The sequence below is a fragment of the Elephantulus edwardii genome, unplaced genomic scaffold, assembly GCF_000299155.1.
Source record: "Elephantulus edwardii isolate Elephantulus edwardi_28Jun2011 unplaced genomic scaffold, EleEdw1.0 scaffold00222, whole genome shotgun sequence".
NCBI lineage: Eukaryota > Metazoa > Chordata > Mammalia > Macroscelidea > Macroscelididae > Elephantulus > Elephantulus edwardii.
The window spans coordinates 2,045,197-2,057,335 of NW_006399972.1; the positions used below are offsets into that span (position 1 = coordinate 2,045,197).

The following is a 12,139-nucleotide window of genomic DNA, read 5'->3' on the forward strand; positions in this document are numbered from 1 at the left end:
ATATATATATTCACTTACTCACTTTTAGGATTTAAATTCTCAAACTTAATATATTTTAAAAGTTCTGAAGGCTAGGACCTAAAAGCTCCTTTGAAAGGATGAATGAGGAAGCACTGCTATTTTCAGAGCGTCACCAGGGCAAGGCTGACCTGACTGATGGGTCATTCTCCAGGAATTCAGTTAGCCGCTGTACTTTTTCTGGCTGGATGGATCGTCCTAAAAGTGCTTCTGTGTTGGTGTAGATGAGGAATGCAGAAACTACACTTAATAACGTGCCTACACCCAAAGAACCCAGGCTGTCATATAGCGGATTCCCTGGGAAAGAAAAACAAAACCAAAAACAAAATCAGTACAAGAACAATTTGCATTATGCCCATACGTTTTTGTGACTACAAAGTAAAACTGAAAATCAGAGTATGACAAATATGAGATTAATGAACTCTGATTGTAAAACAAGTTAGCTGAAACATAGGAAAAATATTTACTTGAATGTTACATAATCTCAAAACACTACATCTTTTTAAATATACTTAAAAGTTTATCTCACTGTACAGAAGCCCAAAGAGACAAAAGTTTCATATAATCACTCCTATGGGATGCACATTCTCATAAAATAACCTTTCAATGCAATAATATGTCTCTAACAGGCTTCTGTTTTATACAACGTTGCAAGGATCCATCATGCCCGAACACTCGTGTGTGTGTGTGTGTGTGTGTGTGTGTGTGTGTGTGTTAGAGAGAGAGAAATCCACCAAGTACTTTATATACCAAAGGGTAGGAAAGAGTTAGTTAAAGTTTCATTTGATCCATATTATTATACAAAAATATAATCATTGAAAAGTTAGCATTATCAAGGAACACTCTTCTTCAACTTAAAAAGTTTGCTAACTAATAATAACCCACATCAAAAACATTTCTAATATTTTAAGATTAACCAGAAAAAAATCAATACTTCTCAGAATATTCCAGATCACAGTAAACATTAGACAATGCTGGTTTACTCTTAAATGTTCAGTAATTAAGAAATCATCATCTTAAATGATTTTAAATATACAGTAACTAATAGATAAGAACAGAAGAAATTCCATTCCACAATAACTCTCAACTAAGTAATTGAGTTCTTTCATACTAAATAGTACTTTCGTGCTAAAAAATTCTCAAGGCAGAGTTAGATAAAGACTTGTCACTTAAATGTACAAATTTCATACGCAGTCGCAATTATTATCAGAAGTATCTTTTGCTAGAGCTAAAAGTATGCATCTTGTTCTTATTTACCTGTCTGTACTGTTCCTCAAAATAGTATGTAAAGGCAGTAAAGAAACAGGAAGGTAACAGCTGTTAATGCTGGCACTAAGAGTAGAAAAAGTAAAAGCCACAGTATATGTGTATCTAGCACTTTAGAGTTTAGAAAGGCTCTTCATATTTTAATAAACCTAAGTGGGTGACTAGGACAAACATTATCCTCACTTTCAAAGGTGAAAAACTTGAGCTCAGAATGAAAGTATACGTTTAAGTCACAGACAGAAGTTTAAGTTCTAACGCCAGCCTTCCTTAATTCTAATGTTTAAAGTCATAGAAGCATGAACAAATTAACTGCCTTATACAAAGAAATGCTTAGTGCAAAATTGTCATTTAGCAGTCAATTAGTAAGAAAGAATTTCTCACAAAAGTCTCACATAGTAAAGCCTCATTTATGTGGCAGAAGTAAATGACTAACAATGTAAAAAAACAAATTACCAAAGAAAATTCTTTACCTGTTAGAGAAGTAAGACCCATGCAAGTAGCTGCTACTGCCACTCCCAAGACTGCTGCAGTATCCTCTAACAATATAACATTGGTACTAGGATCATGACTGCCAACAACTTTCAGGGTTTGTTCCCACAGGAGTGATAAGGAGGGGGGAAAAAGCAAGAAGAGAGAGTTTCTGAAACCTTCACTTGAGACTATCAGGTAACATTTTAGTTAAGTATACAACTGAAATAAAATTAATATATAAAGTCATGATTTAAAAACTCCTTTTCAGTATAAACAAACGTCTTCTCTTAAATGTCTTAATAAGTGATTTTAAAAAGCAATTTCTTTCACATGTTATATATACAAAAAACACAGCAGTGCATTTAAGTCAAGTCCAAACATTAAAGAGGTAATTTATGTATCAGACACAAAAGAAACGATAAATTATTTTATACACATCTATAAAAACCAAAGCAACAGTGTAAAGTAATTTTCAGCAAATAAAGGAGAGACACATAGCAATATACCTGGTTTCAGAAATACATACCATACTTATAAAATGAGAGTCCCTTGGCTTGAGCACTCCGACGTAATTCATTGACAGCAACAAGAAGTGTTGCTGAAAGAAAAGCATTCATAACAACAACAACAATGCAGAAACTTCATGCCTCCAAACTTTAAAAGAAGGCATCTCAAAAAATAAGTACAACATTTTAATGCCAGAGATGGTAATAAGGAATTCTTTATTAACTAGACATTCTCAAGGGCCCAATTAACCATCACTAGATCAATCCTGACTCAATGGTAGAAAACAACAGATGATTGATTCTCTTATTTCTAAAAAATGATTTAAATAGTCACCACAATAATACACATTTTATTGAACAACTACTTTTTACATTCTCTTTTGATCCTCCCAACCTTTTTAGGCAGGCAGTGTTATCACTTTATAGCCTCTCAAAGACGAAGATAAAATCAGGCATAAAAGATGTCAGTGTTCCAGAGATAAGCATACCATGAGTAAATCAATGAATTACGCAGTTTCATACATGGAATTTAACTCTACCTTTGACAATATCATCATACCTGAAGCTTTCCAAAACTCTGAAATGTTCTTATTACAAAAAGCAACGGCCTCCTCTGATTAATGCCACCAAAATCAATGTTTTTAAAAAGTAACATGCCTGTTTTTATACAATTTCAATTTTTTTAACATTATGATAAGCCATATGAATAAAACACACCTTTTTCCTTTGACCTCATCCATTCAAAGTTCAACTATACTAAATTATATAAAGAAGTTACTCTCTAAAACTAGACATTCCTTTGGGGGGAGGGAGTGGGCAAGGAGAAAAGTACAACAGTGAATGACTGGAAACCCTAAATCTCTGTAAACTTTCATTAAAATTATTAATTAAACAAAAAAGAAATGAAACACCAAAAAACCCAACTAAACATTCCCACCATTTTAATGAGTAGAATTTACTAAACCATCAACGTGAACCTCTGAGTACTTATTACTATGTTTAAAAAATGATTTTGCGACTTTACATACCTCCTTCTGATACCAACGATCCTGCTAAAATGCAATATGCCTGGAAAATAAATATAAGAGAGTATATTAAAATTCCAACCAGATGAGGTGCTTGATATGAAAGAGCTCAAATTAGGACAATCTAAAATGAGATACGTATTGGTATGATCTTTGTTTTTGTAAGGTGACCTTGAGTCTGCAATGAAGACTATGAAGAAAGTATCTGAACCCTAACCTATCCTATGCCATCCTCATTCAAGCCCACTGTGGCATTTCCTGGGTCAGTCTATGCTGTTGAGGGTCTTTCTCTCCTGCCGATCCTCCACCGTCCCAGCATGATTGAACCATGGTGCTCTAGTGACTGGTTCCTCCTGAAAACATGCTCAAGGGAAGTAAGATTAAGCTCCATCAAGCCTACCTCTAAACATCACTTTGGTTACATTCCTTCAAGATAAGATTTGTTTTTCTGACAGTCTGTGGGATATTCAATACTCTTCACCAAGACAGGGCAAGGTTCAGAGCTGTTGTTCACAGGGTCACTAGAGCTGTAGTCAATTCGATGGCAAGTAACAACAGCAATTGCACCATCACTTTGGGCAGGTTATCAGGAGGGATCAGGATGATTGGTAGAGAGTCAGAAGAAACGAGGAAGGTTCTCAAAGAGAAGACTGATGTGAGGGGAACAACAGACTCAAGCACAGAAACAACTGTGAGGCTGGTGCAGGACAGGCAGGGTTTCATTCTCTTGTATATATACTGCTATATGTTAAAACTACAGGGAGTTTTGGTGGCACAGTGTATAGGGTGTTGTGCTACTAAGCCAGAGGCCATTCCTCTCTGGGGGCTTTAATCCACCAGTGGTTCTGAGGGAGAATGATGGGCAATCTCCCCGGCATGTGATCTATAACTTCGGACACTCAGTGGAGAGTCCTACCTAATGGTAAGGAAACGGGCTAAAACTGACTCAAAAGCATCTAACAACAGCAGCAATATGGACAAGACCATGTACGAAGAGTTAAGGAGGTTGCTGTTAGGGCCGTCGAATATGATTCAAAGTGACCCTGTCCTCTCCTGTGTCGTCCTCACAATCTCTGATACACTAAAGCCCATTGCTGTAATCACTATGTCAATCCACATGGTCAAGGGTCTTCCTCTCTGTTCCCATTCCTCCACTTTTCCAAGTATGATGTCCCTCACCAAGGAGCAACCTCTCCTAGCAACATGCCCAAAGTGTGTTAAGACAAAGTTTCTTCATCTCTGCCTTCAAGGAGCACTCTGGCTGCACGTTCTCCAAGCTATATCTGCTTATTCTTTTTGGCAGTCCATGGGATATTCAATACTCCAGTACCACAAATCAATGGTGTCAATTCTTCTTTGTCAGATATCGTTATATTGTCCAGCTCTCAGATACATAGCAAGTGAATGAAAAGACCATGGCCTGAATCAGGCTCACGTTAGTCCTCAAACACACAGTATTACTTCTCAATAATTTGGAGAGATCCCTGACTGCAGATTTTCCAGTACAAAACATCTACTGATCTCCTAACTGCTGGTACCAAGTGTACTGATTTTGATCCAAGTAAGGTGAAGTCAATGACAGTTTCTTTTTTCTATCTATTATGATGTTGCCTGTGGGTACAGTAGTGATAATTTTTGTTTTCTTAACAGTGAAAAGCAATCCATATTGAAAGCTGCACTGTTTGATCTTCTGCAGGAAGCACTTCAAGTCCTCACTTTCAGCAAGAAAAGTTACGTCATCCTCATAAAGGTTATTGATGAGTCTTCCTCTAAGCTTGATGCTACATTCTTCTACATAGAAACAAGCTTCTCAAACAATTTGCTCAATATACAGATTAAATAGGTACGAGAAAGGATAAAGCCTTTATGCATACCTTTCTTAATATTTGTGCACGCCTGAAAACAAAATATATAGGGAAATCTACCAAATTAGATGGCTCCATTAGGTGAAAAATGCACTTCCACAGACCATGTTAAAGATATATGTTTGCCAAAGTCCAGGCCAACAATTTTTTCGAAAACAGACCAAGTGCTTAAAAAACAAAACAAGACAAACCTCATTTTATCAAAAGCAAGAAACCTCAGTAGAAATAATAGGGAGCTACACTGTAGCAAATTCATGCTTAGTACATGTGAGAACTCACAGATGACCCTCCAGTGGATTTTCAGAAGCTATAAATCACGTGGGAAGAGACTGTTCATCTTTCTCCCTCAGAGTAGCAAGTAGATTCAAACTGCAAGAGAGGTGCCACTTTGGCTGGTAGTAGTACTCCCTATGGACTATGCAATCAAAGCTCCTCAGAAATGGCAATGAGAGAGGGAGAGAGGTAAATACACAACCCTATATTCCACAATCAAAAGTATGATGTTAGTCTCGCTCCTTCACATCAATATCACAATAGCTTTCTACTGCAATGCTTCATATTATAGTCTACATCACTTAACATCCATGGTATAATCTGTGAAATAGGCTATGTGGTTTGGACATTCTATAAATAGCACATATTTTACAAGCAGTTCTCATAAATAACATCCACTACTGAATATGTTTTTAAATCAAATGTACCCATTAAGTTAGAACAGTTAGGTATCTAAATTCATGTCTTAATTGCATGTCTTAATAGATATTACACAGTGTACCTTTCCATGTACTTAAAGAGGGATGTCATGCTTGGGAAGGTGGAGGGACAGCTCAAGAGATGAAGATTCTGAATGAAACAGATTGACTCAATGACTAGAGTAATGGGGTGGGTGTGTTGGAGACAAGGGGGTTGACACAGGATAGAGCAGGGTTCAAAGCTGTTGTACATAGGGTCACTATGAGATGCCAGGGACTTTGATGGTAGTTAACAACAATATTATTTCCATTTTCAAAAACATTAAATAAACACATCCAGATACATGGAAATATCTTTAAAATACTAACGAATAATACTGTTTCAATGAACACTGACAAAGTTGTATTGATTTGTTATTACAAACCATTGTATGTATCTTAAAATTTCAATGTAATACATTTTATATGGGCTTGGATCATGAGTGTAGATGTAGTTGAACACTGTACTAAGGGTTGTTGTTGTCGATTGCCTTCAAGTCGAGCACAACTCATAGCGACCCTACAAACAAAAGGCCTGAAGCCCCTCTACATCTATTGATGTTTATCAAAGTTCATAGAGTTTCTGAAGACATGTTATTTAGGAAGTGGATGCCACTCTTGCTTATAACTAACTATATTTTAAAACAAAATTTTAAAAAAAAGTATAAAAGATTACCCATAGGAGAGATTCTATTGGTTGAGGATTAAGCAATCCCATGATGCCATGGTACCAAGACAGTCCTGCACCCATCATGAAAATACCAACACCACTAATCAGTGAAACAATATAGCGCATATTTGAAAATCCATACCTGAAAAAGTAAAAATTATGACAAAGTTCATAAAGAAAAGAAATGGTGTCTTCTCAAAATTATTCTTAGGAAGTCAGTAAAGAAATACAAACCTTCAACTAGAAAGGCTAACAATTCATATGTAATGAAAATGTTAACTTTAAATTCCAAACTAATTAGAAAAATAATATAGAAAGTAGGAAAGCAGTACAAGCTTTGAAAATAAAGCAAGCAGACAAAATCTATAAGCTACTTTAAGGAAAAAAGATGGGCAATCACCTTTAGTGCAATTTACAGCCTCTAAAAACCCACCAATGAGTCAGTGAGTTAGTTTCACACCAGTGGCAATGAGTCGAGTTTTTTCATTGATCGTTTATTTTCTACTTCCTTCCCACAGTCTATTCTGATGCAGTAATCGTATATTATGTAATACATGAGGAGTAATAGTCCTACTTATTATGACCACAGATGCTGATATAATTAGTTTAATTTACTTTATAAATGTAGATTCAAATGAAACGAATACAATATCATCGAATGCAACTTCTGACTGAATATTCTGGTCATTATATGCGGTCACTTTACAAGTAGTTTAGTACTGAATATCTGATTCTGAAAAGTTTTTAAAAAGCAACTATCGACTATTTCTAAGACTAAGGAGTTTCACACGTTAGTAGTTTTTTTAATTGTTGAATTTGAAATAATAAAATAAAAAATCATAAACTCAGTTATTTTTCCAGTATGTCTGGCTACTGTGTACATTCCTTCACTCTTGACACTGATTCAGAAGCAACTCATAGCTAACCCTCTAGCAGGTTTTTAGTGGTGGAACACTGCACAGGAGGAGACTATCTGCCTTTCTTGGAGGAGCTGGTGGATCTGAACCACTTGATTTTGGGTTGGCAGTGAAACTCTTCAACCACTAGGCCACTAGAGCTTCTACCAAGTATATTAGTTTTTATTATTTGTAAGAATGAATAAAATAGCAATTATTACATACGTTTAAAACTTCTCTATTACAGAGAATGTAAAAGTCATTCATTAAAAGTATTTTCTGGAATATTTACTTCCAAACTCAAGGTCAATGGCAGCCTTCTGGTTGTGTTGTTGTTATTATGTGCTGTCAAGCTGCTTGTAATTCATAACTACCCTATGTACAATAGCCCTGAAAACTGCTCTATCCTGTGCCAACCTGATTTTCTCTGACATACCTACCCTCATTACCAAAGTCACTGAATCAATCAAGATTCTTCCTGTCTTGTGCTGTCCCGCCACCCTTCCAAGTATGATGTCTTTCTCTAAGGACTGGTCCTTCCGTGCAACATGCCCAAAGTATATCAGATGAAGCCTCCAAATTCTTGCCTCCAAGGAGCAGCCTGTTTTCACCCTCTCTAGGACGAACTTGTTTGTTGTCTTAGCAGTCCATGGTATATTCAATACTCTTCTTCAGCACCACAACTCAAAGACATCAATTCTCTATCATTACTAGTCATTACCTAGCTTTCAAATCATTGCATAGCAAGTAACTGCAAAGACTATGACCTGGATTAGGTACACCTTAGTCTCCAGACTGACACTGCTGCTCTTCTGTACTCTGGAGAGGTCTCTGACAGCAGCCTTTTCCAATGCAATTTGTCTTTTAAATTCCTGGCTGCTGGTACCAATCGTGTTGACTGTGGAGCCAAGCAAACAAAGCTGTTAACAATCTCAATCTCTTCACCCACTATCATGATACTGCCAATTAGCCCAGTGGTGAGAATCTTTGTTTTCATGATGTTGAGCTTCAATCTATATTGAAGACTGCAGACCTTGACCTTCTGCAGCAAGCACTTCAGGTCCTCCTCAGTTTCAGCAAGCAGGATTGTATCATCTGTGTAACGTAGATTATTCAATTTGTTCTGCATGTAAATTGAAAAGGTATGGCAATAAGATACATCCCTAATGTATACTCTTCCTGATTTTTGAACCATGCAGTGTTTCTCTGCTTTGTTCTGAGGACTGCTTCCTGGCCTTAATACAGGTTTCACATAAGGATAATCAAATGGTCTGGGATTCCCATTCTTCTCAGAGTTAGCCAGTTTGTTATAATACACAGTCAAATGCCTTTGCTAATCAATGAAATACAAATAGACATTCCTCAGGTATTCTCTGCTTTCAGCCAAGATCCATCTAACATTAGCTTTATTATACCTAGTACCACACCCTCTTCTCAGCCCAGCCTGAACATGTTAAAGTTCCCTGTTGATAAACTGTTATTGGATAATTTTCAGCAGAATCTTGCTTGCATGTGATATTAATGATATTGTTCAATAATTTCCACACTCGGTCGGGTCACTTTTCTTTGGAATGGGAACAAATATAGATCTCTTCCAGTCAGTTGGCCATGTGGTTTTCCTCCAGATTTCTTGGCACAGCTTGGTGAGCACATCCAGGGCAGGATCTGTTTATGAAATACGTCAACTGGTATGCCATCAATTCCTGTTTTGTTTTTGGGGTTGTTTTTTGTTTTTTAAAATTAATTTTAATGAACGTTTAGAGAGACTTGGGATTTACACTGATTCATTGCTGCACCTTTTTCCCTGCCAAACTTCCCAAGTTTGCTCTTCTCTTTGAAAAGGAAAATTCTCTCATAGTTATACAATCCTTCCCCCCAAGTCCACTCCACTATGCAGCCTTTGTTTTGCAAAGTAAAAGAAAAATTCTTTCATTGTTATACGATCCCTCCCCCCAAGTCGACTCCACTATGCAGCCTTCATGCAGCCTTCGTTCTGGACTATTATCATGACAATTCTACCTAATCATATATCCCTTTTAAACAGTTCTCTCCCTCATCTGTTTCAATGCAGTATACATAATTTATTCCATCTTTCTCAGTCTCCCCCCAAACCCAATGTCAGTCCTATTTTACAACAGTGGCACTATGCAGTATCTGTCCTTTAGTGACTGAGATATTTCATTCAACATAATGTCCTCCAGGGTCACCCATTTTGTATCATTTTCATGAGTTCCTTGTTTTTCAAAGCAACATTGTATTCCTTTGTGCGAATGGATTCCGTTTGTTGATGGGCAATTGGGTTGTTTCCAACTCTTTGCTACTGTGAACAAATTCTTTCAGAGCAGCTTGAACTTCATCACTACAGGCTTTTGCTCTGTGTCAGCCAATTCCTTTTGGTACAGTGACTCGTGTGTACTCCTTCCACCTTCTTTTAATGCTTCTGGGATTATTTAATATTCTACCCAAAGCATCCTTAAGAACTATAGCTCAAAGCTTGAATTTGTTCTTCAATTACTTCAAGCTTTAATAAATGCTAAGCAAGTTTGGCCCTTTCCATTTTCTGACTCCAGCTCTTTGTACATTTCATTATAATACTTTATTTTCCTGTGCTGCCCTTTGAAATCTTCTGTACAGCTCCTTAATTTCTTGTTTTCTTCCCTTTGCTTTGACTTCTTGGCACTCTAGTGCAATATTCAGAGTATTGTCTGACATCCATCTTGGTCTTTTCTTTCTCCTCTTCCTTTGTAATGAATGAACTTTTGCATTCTTCATGGATGATATTCTTGATATTCTCCCACAGTTCATCTGGTCTTCACTCATTGGTGTTCAAGGCCTCCAATCTGTTCCTGAGATGGTTTTCAAATTCAATTAGGATAGACTCATGGTCAAATTTTGGTTCCTGTGGATTTAATTTTGTTGAGCTTCAGCTTGAACTTGCACATGAGTAGTTGGTGGTCTGTGCCCAATCAGCACATGGCCTAGTTTTCACACCTGATACTGAGCTTCTCCAATAAGTCTTTCCACAGATGTCATAGATCTGATTCTATGCAGGTGAAATCCATGTGTATAGCCTGCATCTGTGTTTCTTATAAAAAGTATTTCCAATGCATAAATCATTGAACGTACAGAATTCTATCATTCTATCTCTGGCTAAATTTAAAGAAATTCTTAAATAAAACTATTTTTTTAAATTTGTACTATGATGTAATCTGGTCATGAGGAGTTCCAAGTTTATAGGTTGAGATGTTCTACAAGTCTCATTCAGAAATAATCACTTTGCTCTAAGTAAAATAAAAAATGTTGGGTTTTGGCCACACAATCTACAATTCAATGTTTCAGAAGGATATCATGCTTGTTTAAACACCGAGTCAGTGAAAAAAGGAGAATCCCTTAAAAGATAAGACACAAGAGCTGCAACAACTGATTCAAATACAGCAATGACGGTGAAGACAGTAAAGGGCTGGGCAAGTGGTCTGTTCGGCTGTACACAGGACTGTTCGAAGTCAGAATCGATTAGACCACACAGAATAACAACAACACAACAGTCAATGTAACAATGAGAATACAAAATATTTCCCCATCATCACAGAAAATTCTACTGCACAGCACCAGAAAAAAATCTTAATAAAGTAGTACTTTTATATTTCAACTTTTCAATCTGTAGTGAATAAAACTGGTCAAAGAATAAGTCTTTTTCTGGAGACAGTAAAACTGAAATGATGTATAATTAGTTATTATGTTCTAAAAATTATAGAGCTGTCCTCTACAACAGCGTTTAGTATATTTTTAATGTTGTTACACTGAAGAAAATACTAATGCCTGTGCTCAAGTACAGTATAGCTTATTTCCTTTACAGAAATACATGGTTTTGTTTAAGATTGATCACATTTCACTACTGAAGTCTGTTAATAAATGATGCATGTGGCATTCAAAATATATCACTAGGTATGCAAAGCAAAAGAGAAAAAAAATCTTTGTGTTAACTGCTAAAGCTCAAGACAGAATATTATATAAAAGTAATGCAAACTTATAATTTTTAAATATTAATAGAATAGTATTTCTAAATCATATAAAGGCTATATTAATTTGACATACATTATCTTAAAAATTTTAGTCTTGGTGATCTATTAGTTTACATTTGGTGATCTATCTGCTGTTGTGAGGTCAAATCAACTAAGACTCACAATAAATCTGAACCCTACCCTATCTTGCACTATCCACATGCTCTTTAATACCCTCAAAGCCATTGTTACAGCCTCTATGTCAGTTCATCTTGTGGAGGTTCTTACTCTTTTCTTTCTCTGACTCTCCACCTATTCTAGCATGATGTCTTGTTCCAAGGACTGGTCCATTCTAATAACACGCCCAAATACGTTAGATGAATTTTCACCATCTTTGCCTTTAAGGAGCACTGTGATGGTACTTGCTCCAGGACAGATGTATTTGTTCTTTTAGATTTTAATCTAATACATATTTAATTCTTTATGTATTAATACATATTTAGGTAATCTTTTAGAGAGTGCTGGTGGCTTAATGGTAAGAAGTTGCATTGCCCACTAAAGTTGCTCACAGTTTTAATCCAATAGTTGCTCTGTGGGGCACAAATGGACAATCCCCTCCCAAACAACTTACTGCCTCTGAAAACCCGCTGGAGAGTCAGCTATGAGTTGGTTCCAACTCAAAGGTACATA

The 12,139-nt window shown here is 36.4% G+C and overlaps 1 protein-coding gene across 1 annotated transcript in view; it reads right to left on the minus strand.

Annotated features, from left to right (window-relative positions):
* The window catches only part of SLC30A9 (solute carrier family 30 (zinc transporter), member 9), a 111,603-nt gene that overhangs the window by 24,156 nt on the left and 75,308 nt on the right, over positions 1-12,139 (minus strand). The window contains exons 11-15 of the mRNA XM_006898178.1: positions 6,559-6,694; positions 3,290-3,329; positions 2,282-2,353; positions 1,755-1,862; positions 150-315 (exon numbers count right to left, since the gene is read on the minus strand). Of these exons, the coding sequence (XP_006898240.1) occupies positions 150-315; positions 1,755-1,862; positions 2,282-2,353; positions 3,290-3,329; positions 6,559-6,694 (522 nt within the window). The remainder of the gene's footprint in view (positions 1-149; positions 316-1,754; positions 1,863-2,281; positions 2,354-3,289; positions 3,330-6,558; positions 6,695-12,139) is intronic.